General features: G+C 47.6%; 7 protein-coding genes across 7 annotated transcripts; 3 read left to right on the forward strand and 4 right to left on the reverse strand.

Annotated features, from left to right (window-relative positions):
• Positions 1–22: 22 nt before the first annotated feature.
• PGRI_051620 (sugar porter family MFS transporter) lies at positions 23–1,814 on the reverse strand (the record flags this gene model as incomplete). Its single annotated transcript, XM_040792875.1, has 3 exons — positions 23–1,387; positions 1,437–1,552; positions 1,601–1,814. The coding sequence occupies 3 exons, from the start codon at positions 1,812–1,814 to the stop codon at positions 23–25; spliced, it is 1,695 nt and encodes a 564-aa protein (XP_040644842.1).
• Positions 1,815–5,240: 3,426 nt separating this feature from the next.
• Positions 5,241–7,492, reverse strand: PGRI_051630 (putative GTPase NOG1; the record flags this gene model as incomplete). The annotated part of the gene is made up of 5 exons (XM_040792876.1): positions 5,241–5,282; positions 5,339–7,023; positions 7,081–7,182; positions 7,289–7,397; positions 7,472–7,492. 5 exons carry the CDS (start codon positions 7,490–7,492, stop codon positions 5,241–5,243), a joined length of 1,959 nt encoding a protein of 652 aa, XP_040644843.1.
• Positions 7,493–8,053: 561 nt separating this feature from the next.
• On the reverse strand, positions 8,054–9,053 carry PGRI_051640 (polyamine acetyltransferase; the record flags this gene model as incomplete). The annotated part of the gene is made up of 3 exons (XM_040792877.1): positions 8,054–8,089; positions 8,137–8,589; positions 8,661–9,053. The coding sequence occupies 3 exons, from the start codon at positions 9,051–9,053 to the stop codon at positions 8,054–8,056; spliced, it is 882 nt and encodes a 293-aa protein (XP_040644844.1).
• Positions 9,054–11,225: 2,172 nt separating this feature from the next.
• arg2 (acetyl-CoA:L-glutamate N-acetyltransferase) lies at positions 11,226–13,485 on the forward strand (the record flags this gene model as incomplete). Its single annotated transcript, XM_040792878.1, has 3 exons — positions 11,226–11,279; positions 11,335–11,481; positions 11,539–13,485. The coding sequence occupies 3 exons, from the start codon at positions 11,226–11,228 to the stop codon at positions 13,483–13,485; spliced, it is 2,148 nt and encodes a 715-aa protein (XP_040644845.1).
• Positions 13,486–14,589: 1,104 nt separating this feature from the next.
• Positions 14,590–16,121, reverse strand: PGRI_051660 (Glutathione-dependent formaldehyde-activating enzyme/centromere protein V; the record flags this gene model as incomplete). The annotated part of the gene is made up of 4 exons (XM_040792879.1): positions 14,590–14,915; positions 14,962–15,240; positions 15,631–15,976; positions 16,038–16,121. The coding sequence occupies 4 exons, from the start codon at positions 16,119–16,121 to the stop codon at positions 14,590–14,592; spliced, it is 1,035 nt and encodes a 344-aa protein (XP_040644846.1).
• A 681-nt stretch (positions 16,122–16,802) lies between these two features.
• Positions 16,803–18,420, forward strand: PGRI_051670 (aminopeptidase P family protein; the record flags this gene model as incomplete). Its single annotated transcript, XM_040792880.1, has 2 exons — positions 16,803–16,914; positions 17,042–18,420. 2 exons carry the CDS (start codon positions 16,803–16,805, stop codon positions 18,418–18,420), a joined length of 1,491 nt encoding a protein of 496 aa, XP_040644847.1.
• Positions 18,421–19,725: 1,305 nt separating this feature from the next.
• On the forward strand, positions 19,726–19,971 carry PGRI_051680 (HIG1 domain-containing protein; the record flags this gene model as incomplete). Its single annotated transcript, XM_040792881.1, has 1 exon — positions 19,726–19,971. One exon carries the CDS (start codon positions 19,726–19,728, stop codon positions 19,969–19,971), a length of 246 nt encoding a protein of 81 aa, XP_040644848.1.
• Between the last annotated feature and the right edge of the window lie 80 nt (positions 19,972–20,051).

Raw genomic sequence — 20,051 nt, forward strand, 5'->3', positions numbered from 1 at the left:
CATCCTTTCAGTCATGAGCACATTACTCGTCGCGGATCTCCTGGGACTCGTCGTGGTGCTTGTGTTCGCTGGTACCTGCCTCGCCCTCCTTGGGGCCCGCGGTAGAAGGTCTGTGCAGGTCGGCAACGATGCCCTCGGGGGGCACCCAACCAGCGGACTTCCACGGCTTGACGTGGAGGACGTACATGGTATCGACCTCCTCGAGGGTCCGGCCCTGGGTCTCATTGACGAAGAAGAAGACAACGAGAACGGCGAGGAAGCAGCAGGCAGCGAAGACGTAGCCGTAGCGGAAGTCGATGGCGTTAGAAATGAAGGGGGTGAAGAAGGAAATCAGGAAGTTCCAGGTCCAGTTGGCAGCGGTTGCAACACCCATGCAGACAGCGCGGTACTTGAAGGGGTACATCTCACCACAGATAGCCCAGACGATAGGACCCCAGGTGGTGGCGAAGCCGACAATGAAGAAGCAGGTGAAGACAATCATGACAACACCGGCAGAGTGATTGGAGGGGTCATCGTTCAGGATGACATGGCCAACGGTGGCCCAGATCATGAAGCAGACGAACATCCAACCGGCACCGTACATCAGACACTTGCGACGACCGTAGTGCTCGACGATGTACAGACCGGGGAGGGTCATACCGAAGTTGACAGCGCCGAGGATGATGGAGGTAACGTAAGAGTTGTCAAGACCGATACCCTGGAAGATACTGGTTCCGTAGTAGAAGATAAAGTTGGCACCGCTCAATTGCTGCAAAGACTGCAGGGCAATGCCGAGCAAGATACGGTGCAACATGCGAGGACCGGTGACAACATCTTGCCAGGCAGCCTCGCCGTGGGCGAGCTCCTCCTCAAGCTTCTGCTTCATATCGGCCATCTCCTGGGCAACGACACGGTGGTTGTGGGGGACACCGTAGAGCTTGCACATGACATTGCGGGCCTCTTCGATACGACCGTGGCGGTAGGCGAAACGAGGCGACTCAGGCAGGAAGAGGGTACCGACACCCAGAATCAGGGGCCAGGCGAAGCCAATGCCCATAGTGATGCGCCATGAGGCATCGTTGTGTAGACTCTCAGTACCGAAGTTGACAATGTAGGAGATGAAGATACCGAAGGCGACGAACAGCTGGAAAGCACTGACCATGGCACCGCGGACCTGGCGAGGTGCAGACTCGGACTGGTACATGGGGACGACGCTGGAAAGGGCACCGACACCCAGACCAGCAACCCAACGGCCGAGGGCAACTTGGTACCACTTGTCGGTGGTGGCAATCTGCACAATGATACCAACAATGTGGAGGAGGGCCCAGAAGGAGATTGAGAACTTGCGGCCAATGCGGTCCGCAATGGGGGCAGCCACCAGGGCACCAATCATAGTTCCGATAGACAGCTAATAGAGTTTAGTATAGGTATGACTTGCATGTGGGAATCGCACGTACCAGGCCAACAATCAGACCGTTGCGAACGTTACTGAAAACATATTCTCCGGTGGCGGCGTTATACTCAGCGAAACGCTGTTTGAAGTCGACCATAGTAGTGAAACCCGAGATTTGACCTAAGGTCGGTTAGTAACGTTGCATCCATAAGGCTGTGTCACACTTACCAGTAGAATATCCGAAAATGAAACCACCCATGGAGACACACAGACCCAGGATGAACGACCGCCATGTCAGGTACTTGACGGGACTATCATCGAGAGTGAGGTTATCCTTCTCAGCGGTAGTCGAGTCAGCACGAGCAGGAGTCGCAGCCTGGGAGGAGAATTGAGAATCAGCCTTCCCAGGCTTCATCTTATCCATGAAGGTAGAGATACCCATGTTGAACAGATCCACTATGGGGAACAAAATAAATAGAAAGTTGAGAGAAAAAGATGGGAAAAGGAGAAAAGAGGGCGAACTAAATAGTCCCTTGGAAAGTCTTGGGGGTGGGCACCTTCCCTTGGGGTACCGTACTAGTAAGGTACACTACGAGTGAAAAAACGGGGGCCCGGATCTAAGTCCCAGGTTTTTTCGTAAATGGGGATGAAATGGGGTTGTAAACTGGTAAATTTCACTCCACATACTAAAAAGAAAGTCTGTTTTTGTCTTTTTCAATCTTTAGCGTCATGTACTCCGTGTTTAGGTTCCTTTTCCTTTTGGTGGAGAAGGTGGAGGACGGGGGAAAATTGTAGCACGTGAGTTGAAAGCAGTCATTCCTTATTAGCTATCTTATTGTCGTTTTCATATAACGGAGTATATATATTTTGTACTTTTTTTTCCCTATACATTGAATGTTGAAGCTATGCAACGTATACTCCGTAAACAATAATCAACATTGTTGAAATATAGTAAACAGGAAATATGTAATCTATAAAATCTAACTGATCACCCGACCTTCTTGCCACCTTCTAGAAACATGAGATATTTTGGGTCTCGGTACAAATGTACGAATGAGAATGCAGTGCCTGGATAATCGGATGCTTCTACGTAACGGTGACCATGACACCTATGAACTTTTGGTTCAGGTTCCTAGCTACGGAGTATAATAAATAAAAAAAATCACTCAAGTCTATTAAAGTGACGTACACGCCCTTTAGATCGGATCCTGGTGCCGTATTTTGTATGGGAGTACCGGAATGTGCATAGATTGAAACCTGTGCCAATTTACTCTACAACCTTGGAAAGTATAGATGAAAGGCAACTGAAACCGGGTGGATTCCCAAGACAGAAGGTGAAAAATGAAAACCAGAAAAAACACCGAAAAGAAATACTAATAAAAAGAAAGAATTTTTGTTTTACCGAGTGGGTCATGATGCGTGGACTTTGGGCTCTTCCCGGCCACGGTGGCGCTGATCATAGTTAAAATTAAAAGCTTAAGAACATCTAATGGTAGTTTATAGCATATTTATGGAAATAAGCTGGAAAAATCGAAGATTTTGACATGAAGGGAGATAGTCTGATTTATATCTTTGAACGACTTTCAGTGACTCAAAACATTCTGATAAGAAATCTCCTTAGTTGGACATGCTAAAAGAGAATAGACCCACTATCGGTGAGGATTCGGTCAACTACTGCGCAGAGATTTCCGATCTGTTGATTTCTGTCTCCACTTTTTCTCAATCGGCACACCGAATGTGCCTCCTATCCCGAGCCGATTGCCATCCCGACAACAATCCCGAGTCGGGCTGCCGACCATAGCCAAAAACGTCAATGGACGGAAACAATAATATGTACAATATAAATGGAAACAAACTTAGAATTATTCACACGTACTTTGTGAATATTTAAATACTCTAGCATGCTTCCGTTTCCCTCTGATTCTTTGTCTGGTATCTTCGGCATGCATGTCGTTCTCGGCATCCCTTGTTCGGCCTGGACCCATAAAAAAAAAGCCCCTGGTAAAAACTCTGACTGCAGGTGCCCAGCCAACCCTCTCCCAATGGATATTATTAATAGCTACTCGTCACACCACTAACCGAGTGAAAATAAAATCTCTGCAGACCCAATGTAGCAAGACTTGTTGAGTATCCCCGAGCTTGAACCCGACTCTAAACCTCGTCTGGTTAGCTTCCAGCTGAAAAATGGTAAATCGGGAAAATAGGCCCAATCACCATCAATTTCATCTTACTGACGCTTACCTGCATATGTACGTAGAATGCCTGTGTGAGCTGATTTTTCCATGCTATGCTACCTTAGACTGGTTTTCTCGGGCAAGCCCGGAAGACTCCGTACTTCGCATGTTGTACGTGGTGTAACCAGCCTGTCTTGGGTCTTTATGTTGGCGAAATAATAAATCAGTTTTACGCCAAGAGCTGTCTGGTTTAAGAATTCAGGGTAATGATTTAGAGTTTATGTGAGTATAACAGATCTTCACTCTGCTATAGTTGTTAACAACATATGATGCATGAACCGTTATAAACAATTTGGCCGATCGAACTAAATTAGATAAACAAATTCACTCATCTGGAAAAGTATCGACACCTAATCTAATCTTGTAAAGCCACAGTGGTCCTACTATGTACAGATAAAGATAATGACGTCTACCAAACACACCACATGTTGCATTGGTACTTATGTGCAGCATAAGTCCTATACAAGCTCTCTGATAAGCAACGCCACCATCCTCCGTAAGACCGACTACCACATTGCACCGGGTGACAATGCTTGTCTCCATATTGTGGCGGACTTGTCGGGACAATCCAACAAGGAAAATCGTGCTTTGCTCTTGTTCACCATATTATGATGCCATCATTATTCTATATCCTGTGCTCGGTTAGTAGCCCACATCTGGAGAGATGCCATCTGTCCCACCTCCATAGTTGGCATGGTTACCAGGTCGCCCTCTTTTGCCTTGACTTTGTCTGAGTGTAATTCAATCTACAGGCCAAGTTATGCTTACAAGATATATCCACAGTACATGTACTATTATAACCTAGATAAGAGATCCAAAGTCAACCGAGCTGCCATTGTCTACATATGCACAAATCATTTCTTTATAACTCTATAACTACATACTCTGACTATATCCTATAAATTTACCTCCTAATAAGCATTATGTTTGTTGTATGCTTAAATCTTGATCCATATGTACTACGTTTCGTGCTACCTTCAACCCTTTCTCAGTTCTATCACATGGTACCAGTTGGTTATATTTTGAAGTACATGAATGCCAGGTTACATTTAACTAATAATCAAGATCACAAAGGAATCATGTGATTGGTGGAAGACTGCTATTGACTATCAGCCCACCGGTCAGTGCACTCCGTTGTTGCACACCCCCCCCCCCCCCCCCCACCCCCAACCCCAACCCCACCCACCCCACCCCAACGCCGGTGAGAAACCATCACAAGGATCCACCCGTCGCTACCCGCCAGGGGATGATCTACGCGTTACAACCTGGGGCATACGGGAAAGGCTGATTAATAATAAAGACCCTGAAGATATCTAGAATCTCCGAAGTGCAGTACAGATAAAACCAAATATCATCATCTGTATTGGCGGTATATGCAAGATCATCAAGTCAAGAACTTTTTCCGTCCTATTGACCAGGAGAACAAACTCCCACAAATCATTACTGTGTCAAATAAACTTGAAATCCACAGTGAATAGTCGTGGAAACCAAAAATGCGCGTCAAAAGGACGAGGAAACTCGGAGGGAAAAAAATTGAAAATGAAACATAAAACGCCCAACACCATTTTGCACCCGGTATCGAAACCAATGGACAATGATTAGGAATGGGTCTCGTTTCGGCCGCTTCAGGGCTTCTAACGACGATCTGTCTTGCCCATACCACGCTTTCCGGAGTACTGTAAAAAGAGTTAGCAAATAATACTGATAAAAGTATTAATGTAGAAAAACTTACCAAGTGCTTCGCGAGAGAGGCGGTGGTGTGACGATCAGCCTCACCAGCACGAGCCATACGGTTCATCTTCTTCTGGCCCAACTTAGCCATACGTTCAGCCTTATCACGGCTGCCGAAGCTGGTGATACCGTCGAGACGACGATCAGTCACCGGTGTGTCGCGGGCACGGCTCAAAGAGCGGAGAAGAGCCTTCTTGGGGTTCTCGTCAACGTCCATGGCGTCACCGTCAGCAGCAGGGTCACGGAGAGTGCGGCCGCGAGGTTGGTTGGCGGCGCGGGCACGAGAACCAGCTGCAGAATTGTCGTAGCCAGCGGAATCCAGACCTCTGGTCATCTCGGACAGCTTCTTGGCCTTGGCGCTGCGGGGGATGGCGGCACGGTTCTTGAGAGACTTGCGCATCTTGGCTTCGTTGCGCATCAGCACGCGCTTCTCGCGGATGAGATCGGCCTTCAAGCGGTTGTCGGCGTCTTCGGCATCCTCCACGCTCTCGTCGGACTCGTAGTAGCCATCTGCCTCGAGCTTCTCTTCTTCCTCCTCGAGAGCGGCGAGCTTGCTCTCGATATCCGGATCCACAAAGTCGTAGATGTTCTTGCCCTTCCAAACCTCGGGGATCTTGTCGTGATTCCACTCATCGTTGGCAAGAGTGTAGTCACGCTGCATGTCGAAGTTGTAGACACCAGCACCGCCGTTCTCCTCTTCGATATCGCGCTCCAGTCTCCGGCGGTTGGGGTCGTTCTTGTCGTATTTCTTGAGGTCCTTGACGCCTTCGGGAATGAAGGTCTCGCGCACGCCACCCATAGGCTGAGCCACGTGGATACGGGACAAAACGTCGCCGAGACGGCTGCCGGGGGTGGCAGCAGTAGAGCCAGACTTGAGCTTCTGGGAGACTCGCTCAGCGAGGAGTTTGTCACAGGCAGCGTTCTTGACGGCGGTCACACCCTCAGTGGTGGTGCAGGAAACCTGCAACAACTCGACATCCTCGGCCTTGAGGATCTCCTGCAGTTGCTCCTGGTATTCAGGCTCCAGGTCCTCGGGACGGCGTACATCAATCTTGTTAACGACAATGAACACAATCTTGTTGGCGAACAAGGGCTTAATGCTGTGGAAGAGCTTGATCTGATCACCCACAGAGTATCCACACTGCTCGGAAAGATCCATGAAGTAGAGAATAGCGGACCGCAAGTGAGCAACAGCGGTGATAGATTGCATTTCAATGGTGTTCATCTCCTCCAGAGGGTGGTCGAGAATTCCGGGGGTATCAATGGCCTGGAAACGGAGGTATTTGTAATCGAAATGGCCGACGAACAAACTCTTCGTGGTGAAAGCGTAGGGCTGAACATCGACATCTGCGCGGGTGATATTGCGCAGGAAGCTCGACTTTCCGACGTTGGGGTATCCACAGATCAGGAGAGTACGAGTGTTGGGGTCGATCGAAGGCAGACGACCCAAGTGCTGGCGGACCTGCTCCAAGTAGACGAGGGGATCCTTCAGACGGCGGGTGATGGTTGCCATGCGACCGAGGGCAGCGCGCTTGAGCTGCTTACACTGGAACAGAGACTGCGCATACTTGATGAGACGGACGTAATCGCGAGAGACGGTTTCAATCAGGTGCTTAGCGGTTGAAACTTGACCAAGAGCGATACGGAAGTGGTCGGCATCGTAAAGAGTGTTCATCAAATCCTTGTCTGGTGGATATTAGACCCCACCCAAACAACCATAATCGCCATGGGAGTAAAACTTACGGAAAGGATGGATATCCTGCAGGCGAGGGAATCCATCGAGGATGTGCTGGAACTTCTCGCCGAAAGTCTCCTGTGTATATTTGACCTTTCTGGTGTAGAATCCTAATGAAAAAAATTTTGATCAGCGATTGTGCTTTATCGATAACCGCGATAACTTTTTTTCATTGTGCCACCATGTCGGATCGAGCAGAACGATTGGCAATCATACCTCTAATACGGCTGATCTTGAAACCAGCACGAATCTGTGTGGGAAGCTGTCTCTGAGTACGACTCAGGACAATATCCAGGAATTCCTGGTGTGTGGGCACAGGCGCAATCTATCAAGCGGTGAAAAACATATTAGCAATCTCCTCAGTCGAAGAACAAAAGCGCAGTCGGGGAATTAACTCACATCCTTCCACGTTGTCTTCATGATGGGCACAAGTCAGGAGTCAAATAAGTAATGACTCTTGAAGTAATGCCGTGAGTGAAGGGTGTTGATAGAGTGGGTTTTTCTCCACGAAAAAATCGTTGGCAGTCCTTTTTTTCTGCCGGGCGGAGGATAGATGCGGGGACCACTATTGGGTAACCCGTGATATAGGCGAGTCACGTGATCTATTATAGAACAAAAGAATTGAATACTTCATGCAGCTTCGAGAATTCCTATGTCATATTTGTATATTTATCTTGATTTGCCATAATTCAACGTAATTCTCATATATATTGAATTGTCGTCAACTATGGTACACAAACCTTTGTGACCGATTTGGGAAGCCCAAGCCGTTTCTGCCCAGAATTCATAAAAGTAATCCCGCCACCCGAAGAAACTCCATTGCTTTTCTCTTAAAAGCCCGTCTAGGATAAACCCTTGAGATGAGACAAAAATCAGGATGTGCGTAATAAAGACACGTTGAAACCGTTCAGTGGCTTAACATGCTCCAAGCCGAAAAGATGCAAAAAAAAAAGAAAAGAGAATGATATACGAAAAACTTCTTTACTCCTCAACAGGCTCGGGGCCAAACTCCAAGATCTAGTTGGGGTCAGTATATATTTGATGACAGTCAAAAAGGAACATACCATGTCAACCCAACCACCACCACCGAACTGGCACTTGCTAGGGCCATGGGACTCGAAGCCAAATGACTCGTAGAAGGGAATCAAGTGATCGTGTACAATGATTGCGATGCGTTCAGCAATTTGTGCCTCTCTAATACGCTGGATATATGACTTCATCAATGTGCTTCCGACCTGCTTGCCCTGGTGTTCTGGGTCCACGGCAAGCGAATGAATGGCAATGGTGCTGCCACCTTCTTCGTGACCAACGGCCTGGCCGTCCTCCATGGACCAACGCTCGTTTTTCCAATTGACCGGAAGTCGCATCGACCGGTCTGTCACAAGTGGCTCTGAGGTGCGTGTGGCAACGATGTGTCCAACGAGGGTGGGGCGGGGTTTGGTTTCTCCATCTGCGAGCAGAGGAAGAGTGAAGAGGCCCAGACTGAGCTCGGGGCATCTGGTAAGACGGTAAATGAACTATTAAAGTTAGCGAATTGGTACCCTATTTTGATGTGATGGATCTCTTAACAGGATCCGGGTAGTCATACCTTATCATGAGAGCAACGCTCCTGCTCGGGGAAAGCTTCCTCTACTTTCACGCAATCTTCCACATTAGACGCAGAGAGCAATTGGACGAAAGGATGCAGCTCATCCAGCTTTGTGCGGCTGTGGGAGGGGGCGCGGCGGAACCAGTATGGGAAATCGTTTGCATCGTCATCCTGCTCAGCCGCAGCATAGTCCTCATCCACCTCGTCGTCGTCATCATCGTCATCCTCAATCGGAAAGCCATTGGCTAGTGCAATTCCAGCGCGGTTCATAATACGAGACAAGTCGCTGTTGTTAGGGTTTCCGAGAGAAAAGTCATCCGCATTGGACAGCGGCCTCAGCCCATTGTCTTGACCAGGCATTGAATCAGAAAGGTATTCACTCCGATCGGACATTGTAAGAAATTGAGGAAGTGTACTGGGGTATCGAGGGTCAGAGCGGCTAGGTTGGAAATTTCTGGGGTGAAACCAGGCTAGGGTGCCACGATCAATTGGACTGCAGGGGGGGCCCGGCTTGGTGGCGTAGATGAGGGATGTGAATCTAGAACAGTGGGGATTAATCTCATGCAGGTGATTGGGACTAATATCCAGTCGGACAATGCCAATTTTGACAGTACATAAATAAATTGATAGCTGTTCCTGGTCAAGGGAATCAAAAGTGCTTCCAGCCTTCCAAGATTGGGAAATGTTGGTAATAAGAATTTGTGACACTGTGCGCAAGGAGGGGGCATTGCGGGATTGGGTTGAAGGGGGGAGCGGGCGCACTTACTCAATTCAATGTTTGCGAATATTTAGGGATTCTTCAGTGGTCAGAAATGTGTTTCACACAAACCATTCTTCTTAGACGTGGAGATGGAGGAGGGACTTTTGCAGTGGCGGGGGAGTCCAGCCGATAAAGTACAGAGACTTATCAATACCCCGTTCTCGCCCGCACTCGCCGTATATTACAATGTATTTGCCGGTACCGTTACTTTTGCCCCAAAGCGGTCTAAGTGAATTTCCTCTAGGGCTGAATTCTAGAACCCTTGGAAGAACGAGTGTATGCAGCTACAACATCATCTTCTTGGCTTTCCTTTGGGAGTAAGGCTAGAGAGGTAGAGCTTTACTCTATAGTCTTGGGTTCCTTTTGAATTTAAGTATAGAATATTAAGTTAGCAATTGTACTATATATATTCTGAACGCTACATGGTATGATTTGTAGATTCATGCTATATTGTTCCAAGGTGTAATATGATCTATTATAGTTCCATAATTCTTGAGGAACTGGGAGCCCCAGACCCTCTAATGTTGGCTGTAAGCCATTGATCGCGAGATGAAATATTGAAACATGTGTAATTATATATTTCTTAACAATGTGGCCGAGACAACCTTTAATAATTATTACCAAGGTTAATACTTGGAAGGATTCAAGACTTTATTCACAATATAAATATCTTCCTATATACATATTTAGCTATTTTAAGGGATAAGAAAACAGATATTGCAACATCTTGTGTTTATGTACCTTTTGTATGAAGTTGCTATACAAAAGATACCTAATCTTTACAATTTATTATCCGGTCAGGCCTACGAACACCGGGTGTGTACTCCGTACCTGCATACATATGTAGGTTTTAGTGGGTTCTCCACGATTATGCTTGGAGAGAAAACCAAGAAGTTGGTGGGCTGTATGGACGTCTCAATTTTACTATTTACAACCAGGTAATGGTTGACTATATACTGCGTAGGCTTGGTGGATTTTCCCACCTAGTATTTTGGTCCTAGCTGTATTTAACACATAATAATCTACGAGAATACTGGGCCGCATATACGGCCCTGTGATGTCTTTTCAGTGGTCTTTCGAGTGGTCTTCTCAGGTATCATTCTATGTAGATGCTTTGTCAAGTTTGTAGGTCGATAGGATAAGGCCGAAAAAGGCTTAATTTGTGCAGACGACTTTTCTTAATATAAAATTCAATGTTGTAGTTCATTTGGATCCGGCCTCCACCAACATCCCTGTACGAAGTGTTGGGTAAAAATGGTTAAGTTATAGATATCGGCCAGACACCTGGCCAGAGTAGATAGTTGGGTGGGTGAGTCCGAATCACACGGGGACTTACTTGGCATGTAATGAGCTGCAAAATGGATATAGGTTGTCTGGTAAGGTATAGATTGTATAGGTTTCGCTTATAATAGGTGGCCGTTGGAGCAGCGAATGAAAGAATCAAAGAAGTGCACTATTTTATCTCCGGCAAATCAGATGGAAAGAAGCGGAATTGCGCTCAGATGAGGTATTTACTTAAACTTAAGGATTAACATCGGACAAGTTATATACAAATCATGCAGGTGAGTTATATAGTAGTGGGCACCTTAAATGCCTCTCTTATCAATCTCGGGATCTACAGGCGGTGAGCTATAACCGAGGATGCGTCATATTATTTTCTTTTTTTGTTTAATCCCACTCATTGTCTTCTTTCCTCCTATATTGTATTGATTACTGTAGATCAGTGGTGAGATTGCTTGTTCGAGGCTCTTGCATTGGCGTCAACTGCTGGGGCGAGCAATTGATCGCGAAATATACGCCTAACCATGAGCTCTCGAACGCTGAACTGGTCTCGAACGGCCAAATCCTCATTGGTGAAGGTAACTAAACCCTATATACCCCGCTAATGTGTATTTACTGACTAGAATTTTGAAGCAACATCTAGTTCGTCCTAATGACCCCATTGCGGCGCGCCCGGCACAGGCGCTCAATGTCCGAACCCAGCAAGTCGCCGAGTTCTCGGGCAGCAGCGAAAACCGAGATCGCCTCGGCCACCGCGCAAAGGAGAAGTTGCTCGATCGGGTAGGTGGCAGATGAAATTTTTTGCCGTGTCATATGCTAACCGCGTATTTAATCTAGGAGTTCTTTCTAAGCCTTTTGAATTCTGCGTCAACTAAGCGCGAAGCCAAGTCATACCTAGCTCGGCTCAAGGCCAGCCCCGCCAAATCGAGCCAAGAATCTACTTCGGAGACCCCGAAGGAGTCCATATCAGCATCTCTGCCGTCTGGTGTCAATCTGGGCTCGTTCCATGGTGCCTCCAGGGCGGTGTATGACAGTCCTGTCTTCCGCCAAGATACAACTCCTACTCCACGCGCGCAGGATATACCCGAAAGACTGCACTTGGCCCTGATCAAAATTGCCACGCCGCAATTACTCGATGATTCTGTGATTAATGGAGTGGCTAAGACCCTGTCGCAGCTCGTCCGCCTGGGCATGGCATGCTGCGTGGTTGTCGATCCCGGAAAGATGGACGGCTCTGCCGCGCGACAAACAGCCATTGAGCAGGCGAATCGGATATCGGCCGCAGTTGATGACCTGCCAGACTCGAAGTCTTTTAGATTAGACTCGACGTTATCTATATCTGAGCGATCGGGTCAACTCTCGGTTCTATCGCGAAAAGTGCTCTTGAGCGCCCTTCGGGATGGTCATGTGGTACTTGTTCCACCGATAGCTTATATGGAGGAGAATCCACGAGCTATCACAGTTTCGGCCAACGATGCTGCTATTGCGCTGACGAAAGAATTTGCTGGATTGTCTGTGAATCCTGACCCGGACGAGGATCCCGTAGTCACCGTGGAGAGAATCAATGCTCTACAAAGGGAAGTCTCACTGGACCGTGTCATTGTTCTCGATCCGCTTGGGGGAATTCCGGCTTTCAAGGGCCCCCAATCATCGCACGTTTTCATTAACATGGAACAAGAGTTTGATCAAATCGAAGATGAGCTTTCCGAGGCACGGAGCTCTGTTTCTGAAAACAACGATTTCTCAGAACAGTCAACTACCGAGTCCACTTACCCAATATCGGAAAGCAATCCGTTCTCGAAGTTTGTCAATCGTGAGCTTGTTTCGCCTGCTCAACCTACTGCACCCGGCAAATCACCGGGTGCTGAGGCGATGACGGAGGTGCTAGATGGGCATCTAGAGAATCTCCGATTAGCCCAACAAGCATTAACAATGCTACCATCAGCCTCCTCAGGAATTATCACCTCCCCACAAGAAGTCTCCCACTCAGCCCGTTCACCGCAAGAGGCTGCTTCAGACCTATCAGCCGTCGGAACCCGTCGACAGCGCAACCCATTGATCCACCACCTCCTCACCGACAAGCCTCTATTATCATCCTCTCTACCCCCAGGTCGACGCGGTGTTTCTAAAGGCAATAAATATAGTGCATTAAGGCCCCCCGTCTCCCATACGACCTTTGTCAAACGTGGAATGCCTCTCACAATCCTCCCGAACCCTTACACAAAACCCTGGACAGCCCATATCCAACCTCGACTCGGACTTCACGACCCCTCCATCGATCTACCCCGTTTAGTCACCCTGATCGAAGACTCCTTTGACCGCAAACTCGATGTCCAAAACTACCTCGACCGAGTGAACAGCCGCATCGCCGGTGTCATCGTCGCTGGCGAGTATGAAGGCGGCGCGATCCTGACCTGGGAAACGCCGCCGGGAGTACCAGACGACGGAAGCGAAGCTAGTGCCGCCCGCATGGTGCCGTATCTGGATAAGTTTGCTGTGCTTAAGCGTAGCCAGGGTGCCGGCGGCGTCGCGGACATTGTGTTCAATGCCATGGTGCGCACATGTTTTCCCAACGGGGTCTGCTGGCGTAGCCGCATGGACAACCCGGTTAATAAATGGTACTTCGAGCGCTCGTTGGGTACCTGGAAGTTGGCTGATAGTAACTGGACTATGTTCTGGACGACACCCGGACTGGTGGAGGATACTCAGCGCTTCCAGGATTATGAGGCTGTTTGCCGGTCTATTCAGCCTAGTTGGGCGGATAAAAAAAGTGTCATTGATTGATGCGTACACATACACTGTATATAGAATGGAATATGTGGCAGGTTTCAAGGCTGTGCCTTCCACTTTAACGACACAAATAGCTAACCATGTAGTTTGCTAGCAGAATGCTTCTTTTCTCTCCCTCGGATATTTCTACTGTCGATCCCCACGCACCACGAAACGAGTCATCTGCATCAGCCATAACCCAATATGTTGATATGGCGTAAGTGTCGTGATGGCACGCTTCTTATTGTCAGCGTAGGGAAAAAGACGCAGGAGGATTCCGGGGTTGGCTCTATTTCCCTTCAAGGGTGGGGGTCAACTTGATACAGCGATGGGTCTTCTATATCCAACCTGTCAATCCTGCTATCTACAAGATCACGAGCAACCGTAGCGGAAGTTCTTTCGTGCCTAAATTCTATCTATGCTATAGATAGTTCAACCATCTTGCAATGCTAACTCAAGGTTACCTTATGCTATACAGATGGAGGTATAAAGTGACTTACATCAAACCTTCCCGAAACGGCTTTAACGTTTCGCTCAAGGACTAGTTCCGTAGACTTGCACATACCGCTGCCCTCTGGTATACCTATCCAATTGGCCGTGGAAGATTTGTTGAAAATGGGGCGTATTGCATGGATTCCAGCTTCGCCCTCGATAACCACAAATCCTCTCAGTTGTTCGTCGAGATCGATTGTCACGGAGTGCCCTGGTAATCGATGCCCAAGAATCAGGTTCTGCCGATCTGTATACAGCAGGTCAACACCAGTGAGATAGGTTTCTGCTCCTTCGCGTATGACAGAGATAGCCAGGCCGGTGATAGAACTTTCCAATAAAGCGAATTGAGAAAAAATGTTATGCTTTGCATGGCAAGTCCGACATTTCCTCCATTTCTTGCCATGTCTGCCGTCTCGATCGCATCGAACTCTAGTAGAAACCTCCTTCCAGGATAATTCACCACGTAATTTCTGGTTGGAAGCGACTTGCTCCTTTGATGCTCCAATCATTGAACATCTTTCTCTTAGCCACCGATTATTTCTCCAGCGTCGGCGCTTCGTCCAGAGGTGCTCGGAAGACAGGTCAATCTTTGCTGTGCAGCGGTATATACGTCGCCAGTCTTTGCTTTCATAGCTTCTGGGATCCTCTACTAGGCAGTTCAGAAACCCACGGTCTCCATTCACTGAGAACCTCGAAGACAACTACCATTGCCCGGGATGACTGTCGTAGACTTAGGAAGTCAACAGTAGGAAGGTAACTTGCGATTTGGACCCGTATCTCGACCGGGAGGATATCAAAGCAGTCAGAGTGAAACACAACACTGCTTTTAGAACTAGAAGGGTTTGCTTTAGGGATCTTCGGAAATTGTTTCGAGGCATCTCGAAGCCCCTTGATAATGGGTCGCTTTGAAGGGTAAAATCGGTTAACCACCGAGAGATAGATACCATTTCCCACTAGGTCTGTTAAGGAGCTGGCCTCAATATAGTCATGCTCACTTACACGTAAGATCTGGTCTTCCCGAAGGAGGAATGTCCTTACAGACTTCGAAAAGCCTGTCCAAATCAACCTCCTCCCCTTCGAAGTGTTGGATCAGGAGGGACCAGCAGATCTCGTGGAACAAGAAAGCCTTGGGGGGCTTTTTCTTGTGCATGACATACCAAGGGCCAAGCTTGTTGGCAAGTTTTCTCTCATCACAATACTCTTTCTCTGCTTCGTCATCCCAGTCAAACTTGGTTGTGTTAACATCCGACAGCTGAGTTCCGCATCGGGTCCAATATACTAGTGCGCATGAGTCCAAAGCAGATTAGTTTTGACGTGGAGATCAAACTCACATACCCGGTACCTTGTCATCCAAGGAGCATCGAGGCAAAGGAATGTTGCACAAGATACGCAGTAATTTGAAAAATCAGTGAGTTCTTTAACGAGGCTCATCGCGAAAAACTATAAACCTATTGGAATTTAGAGAGAATACGATGTTCGAAAGATGTAGGATCGAGGATCTATAAATATTCCACATAGAGCGATCATCATGACCTCAGTCTATTCGCTTGGAATATACAAAATAAGGATAAAGATTGTATGTACTCCAAGGTCCCACACAGCTCCTATTCTAAGATTTAGATTCTCTATATGATGTGGATATTCTGATATTCAAAATCAATCCCTAACCCATGCTACCATTGATCCTCTGAACATCCTCATTCCCCATATCATCCACCCACTTATCCTTCCGATGATAGTATATTTCCGCTGCCAATTCCGCACAATTAAGTCGGTGTTCTTCATCGAGCGTTCCCGACTTCACAGCAACTTCCTGATCATCGCTTGATGATGTGAATGGCGTACCGCAATCAGGACAGAACTCGCGCATTACTTGTCCACCTCTGTCGCCACGGTCCAAGTACATCTTGGGTGACCCCTTGGTGTACTCTAGACTGGATTTGGGCACGATGATGTTGGCGGAAAAGCTAGAGCCCGTATAGCGTTTGCAGTTGGTGCAATGGCAGATGATCACCTAATAACACTATCAGTAAATGCTATCTTCTGATTGAATGAAAGTAGAGATAGAATTATACCTTAGGGAATGATTCCGTGGGCAACATAATGCGGTATACTATGTTCTTGCAGAGGCAAGCGCCGGTCAGGCAATTCGGAGCCATTGTGGTGGGAATATTGGAATCTCGGTGTCAAAGATTTTGAGGAATATAAAAGGCGAAACAAGATCGTAGTGCCAGACTAGCCAGAAAGTTCTGTACTAGCACAATAATGATACTATTTTTATCCCTGCCAAGAAGAGTGTGAATCCAAAGTAGCTACGGTCTGAACCGTCTGATTAAAGATACTCTTGAAGAGAGAAATGAGCGATGCGAGCCATGGAGATCATTCGTCTATAACCATTGTCGGTTTCATGATCTCGATTAGTCTAAGACAGATATCAACAAGATCATCTTGCATAGGATCGGCCCTCACGGTCGAGATACGGTGATTTACTAAGTTCTACCGTATAAGCGTTGACTAACTTATCAACATCTAGGGGTATATTAGTTAGAGATTTACATATCATTGAATTTGCCATACAAATCATATTTCAAACCTTTTGTCATGCACTAAACCTGGACAGCCCTAGAGCTTTTAAGGGAAAAACACCCCCGATAAGGGCTGGTTGGTAAGCAGAGCTCACCTGACCTCCCGAGGTCGGGACTACCCGCAACTCCGTCCCAGGTCCGGGGAATTGAGATGGTGTCATCTTCAACCCCAATTGAGATCCAAGCGTGACTAGCTTGGTACATAATCAGGCGTATTATTTGATAAAGGAGTCTCTCTTTCAAGCTTCTTGAGATATGCGTGCAAATAGAGGTACCAAGGGGGCTGCAGCTCAGGACTTCATGATAAACTCCCTCGACTCTTATAATATCCGCGTGGTGACGCCTACCTCCTGCGATAAATACCCAGGTCAGTAAATTTTCCCTATGGACATTGTATGGTCGGGAATGTCTTCATTTGCCCTACCTGTTTGTAACCCCACTGAACCACCTGGGCACGGTGATCGCGTGAGACTCGCGCTGACCGCCCTTACCAGCCAAGCAACATGCGCGCAACGTCGCCCGGAAGCTTGGAGCTTCAACTGGCTTGATCTTCCTTTCTGGGCAGCCGACAATTAATCTGCGCGATTCTGACCAATCGCGTCCATTCCGACAACGACGATACTTCTACTACCTAAGCGGAGTCGACGAGCCTGACTGCTCCCTGACTTACGATATTGAAAAAGACCTGTTAACTCTTTATGTCCCGGATTTCGACCTCCATCGTGCTATTTGGATGGGACCAACCCTCTCACGGGAGGATGCACAAGACCGATATGATGTAGACCATGTGCGGTATCACGCCTCTCTGAAATATGAGCTGCAGGTGTGGCTGGACGAGCGAAAGCAAGGCAGCGAGCTGTACCTAATCCATGACTCGGAGAAGCCTGAGCATCTACCAAAAGACCTGCCTGTGGACCTGGAACAGCTCGGGCCTGCTATGGACACAGCCCGAGGCGTCAAGGACGAATATGAAATCCGTATGATCCGCCAGGCCAACAAAGTCTCGGGGCTTGCCCATCGGAAAATCCTAGAGAGTATCCAGACTATGTCCAACGAGTCGCAGATTGAAGGATCATTTTTAAACACCTGCGTCTCGAACGGCGCCCGGAACCAGGCATACCAGATTATCGCAGCATCAGGGCCTAACGCGGCTGTCCTGCACTATGCCCGAAACAACGAAACTCTCGACAAGAAACCCCTCGTCTGTCTCGATGCCGGCGCAGAGTGGAACTGCTATGCAAGCGACGTGACGCGGACCTTTCCGCTTACCGGCGAGTGGCCCAGCGACTACGTGCGGGATATCTATAAGCTAGTAGAGCGCATGCAAGAGGAGTGCATCCGGTTGATCCGGAAAGGGGTGCGCTATCTGGCTCTCCACGATCTAGCCCATGACATTGCTATCGAGGGTCTCCTGGCCCTGGGTGTGTTCAAGAACGGCACGAATCTCGAGATCCGTCAATCTGGCGCATCTAAAGTCTTTTTCCCGCACGGTCTGGGTCATCATGTCGGCCTTGAAGTCCACGATGTATCAGAGCGATCAATCATGGCTCTTCACCAGGGTTTCGATCAGCTTCAGTATCGCCCGATCTTGAACTCTACCTGTCTTTCGCCGTGCACTCTTTCCGCTCCGCTGCTGGAAGAGGGAATGGTTGTGACTGTTGAACCAGGACTCTATTTCTCTCCTCTGGCTATGGCTAACGCACGCCAACAGCCGTATGCCAAGTACATTGATTTCGATGTTGCGGAAAAATATGTGCATATTGGTGGAGTGCGCATTGAAGATGATATTCTCGTCACTGCTACTGGGTATGAGAATCTCACCACTGCACCAAAGGGTGAGGAAATGCTTGCCATTATTAGAGGATCTGCATAGTGTAGAATTTAGAATGATAATAACGACATGGAGCTACTATCTATTTGTATCAGATCCTGCAACATACCAGACCAATAGCAAAGCCAGCTAGAAAAGATCGTCCAGATATGCATCAAAACCAGGGATTGTTAATTTGGATCTCGGGAATCCCGCCTTTACGCGCTCAAACAACTTGCCTGGCATTCAATCTAACACTACTTTGTGCGATTCCAAGCACCCTGAGACTGTATATTGTTAAAGAATAATAATCTGTATTATGACCGAATTCCCCTACTTTTATCGGCTCGTATCCCGGCAACTTTTCGGACCCAAGAGCGATCTACAGTCATTATCAAAGAGACCTGTTATATGTGAGTACTGGGGATGGATACATTTTGATATGAATTGAAAATGTCTTTTGTCTATTCAAGAACTTAACATTAAAAAGCGAGTCACTTCGAAGTTTTTGATAAAGGAAACGCTCATGAACAATCCCATAACTACAGCCGAGACTGGAAAACAAAAAGTGAATGAACCGTCTTTTGTCGCCACCATGTATATACACCCCACCCAGATTATCGGTTTCAATTTTCAATTCGCCCCTTGTTCTGTCCGAAGAGGTTTTCGTAGATCGAGCTGTTGCAGTACTCGGAGGTGTTCCTTTTTCAAGGATTTGAACTCGTCATCTAATTGATGATGCCATGGGTATAGGACGAAGACTTGAAATGCCAGTGCTGAAGAGGCAACGCCGAAGTTGATGAACGAGATCCCGCGCGTGATCCACATGGCGAAGACTAACTGATCAGTATGCATAAAACGAAGGAATAAAGAAAGGACTCACGGTGACCTGAGGACAAAGATTCTATATTATTATTAGGGTCCGGAGAGAGGGTATAACACACCTGGGATGAGTGTAAACAGGGGTGAAGAGAATATATGTAAGAGGGGAGAACTCGAAATCAAATCTGACACGGCTATAAAAAGGTTTCAATTTCGGGCAGGAACTGCGAATCAATACCGAATCGATGTCGTAGTTTGGAGAAATGTACCTCGGACCCGTGAACTAGCTTATCGTTCGGAGATGGATCGTATCTGTCGGATCCGAAGCGATAAGAGCACTTTCCAAGGGTCCTTTCAGCCCCAACATTGAACTTGCCAGGGTTGTCAACACATGAAACTTTAAATTTTCTGTACCTGAACATCCCCCTGACCAAAAGGAAAGGCATACAACATAGTGAGTAATTCCATCTTCCTCGGGAATACTAGATGTACTAACTGCTTTCATAGATCACCTTTCTACCTCAAGATACCCTCCAAATACATCCAATGGAATCGAATTACACACAGAGTAAACCGCAGCAGTTGCTCGGTTGGGTAAGGGAACAGAAATACAAGCTTGCTGGTGCCACGTTTGCTGCCAGCATGGTCGGTTCCTTTATTCTGGTCGGCCGCAACCCGTACCTGACGGGTAAACAAAAGCTTGTGCAGGCTCGTGTGTATGCCCAGGGTCTGACGCTGGCTGTCATCGTTTCATTGGCTGCATTGGACATGTCAGACCGACGAAGGCCATGATCTGTATCGCTCTCGCGGAAGGAAGCTGCCAAGAAGTTCGATGCAGAGAACTAAGGCCAGGGATTTCGAGGGCTATCATT

The sequence above is a fragment of the Penicillium griseofulvum genome (genome assembly GCF_001561935.1).
Source record: "Penicillium griseofulvum strain PG3 chromosome Unknown contig_84, whole genome shotgun sequence".
Classification (NCBI taxonomy): domain Eukaryota; kingdom Fungi; phylum Ascomycota; class Eurotiomycetes; order Eurotiales; family Aspergillaceae; genus Penicillium; species Penicillium griseofulvum.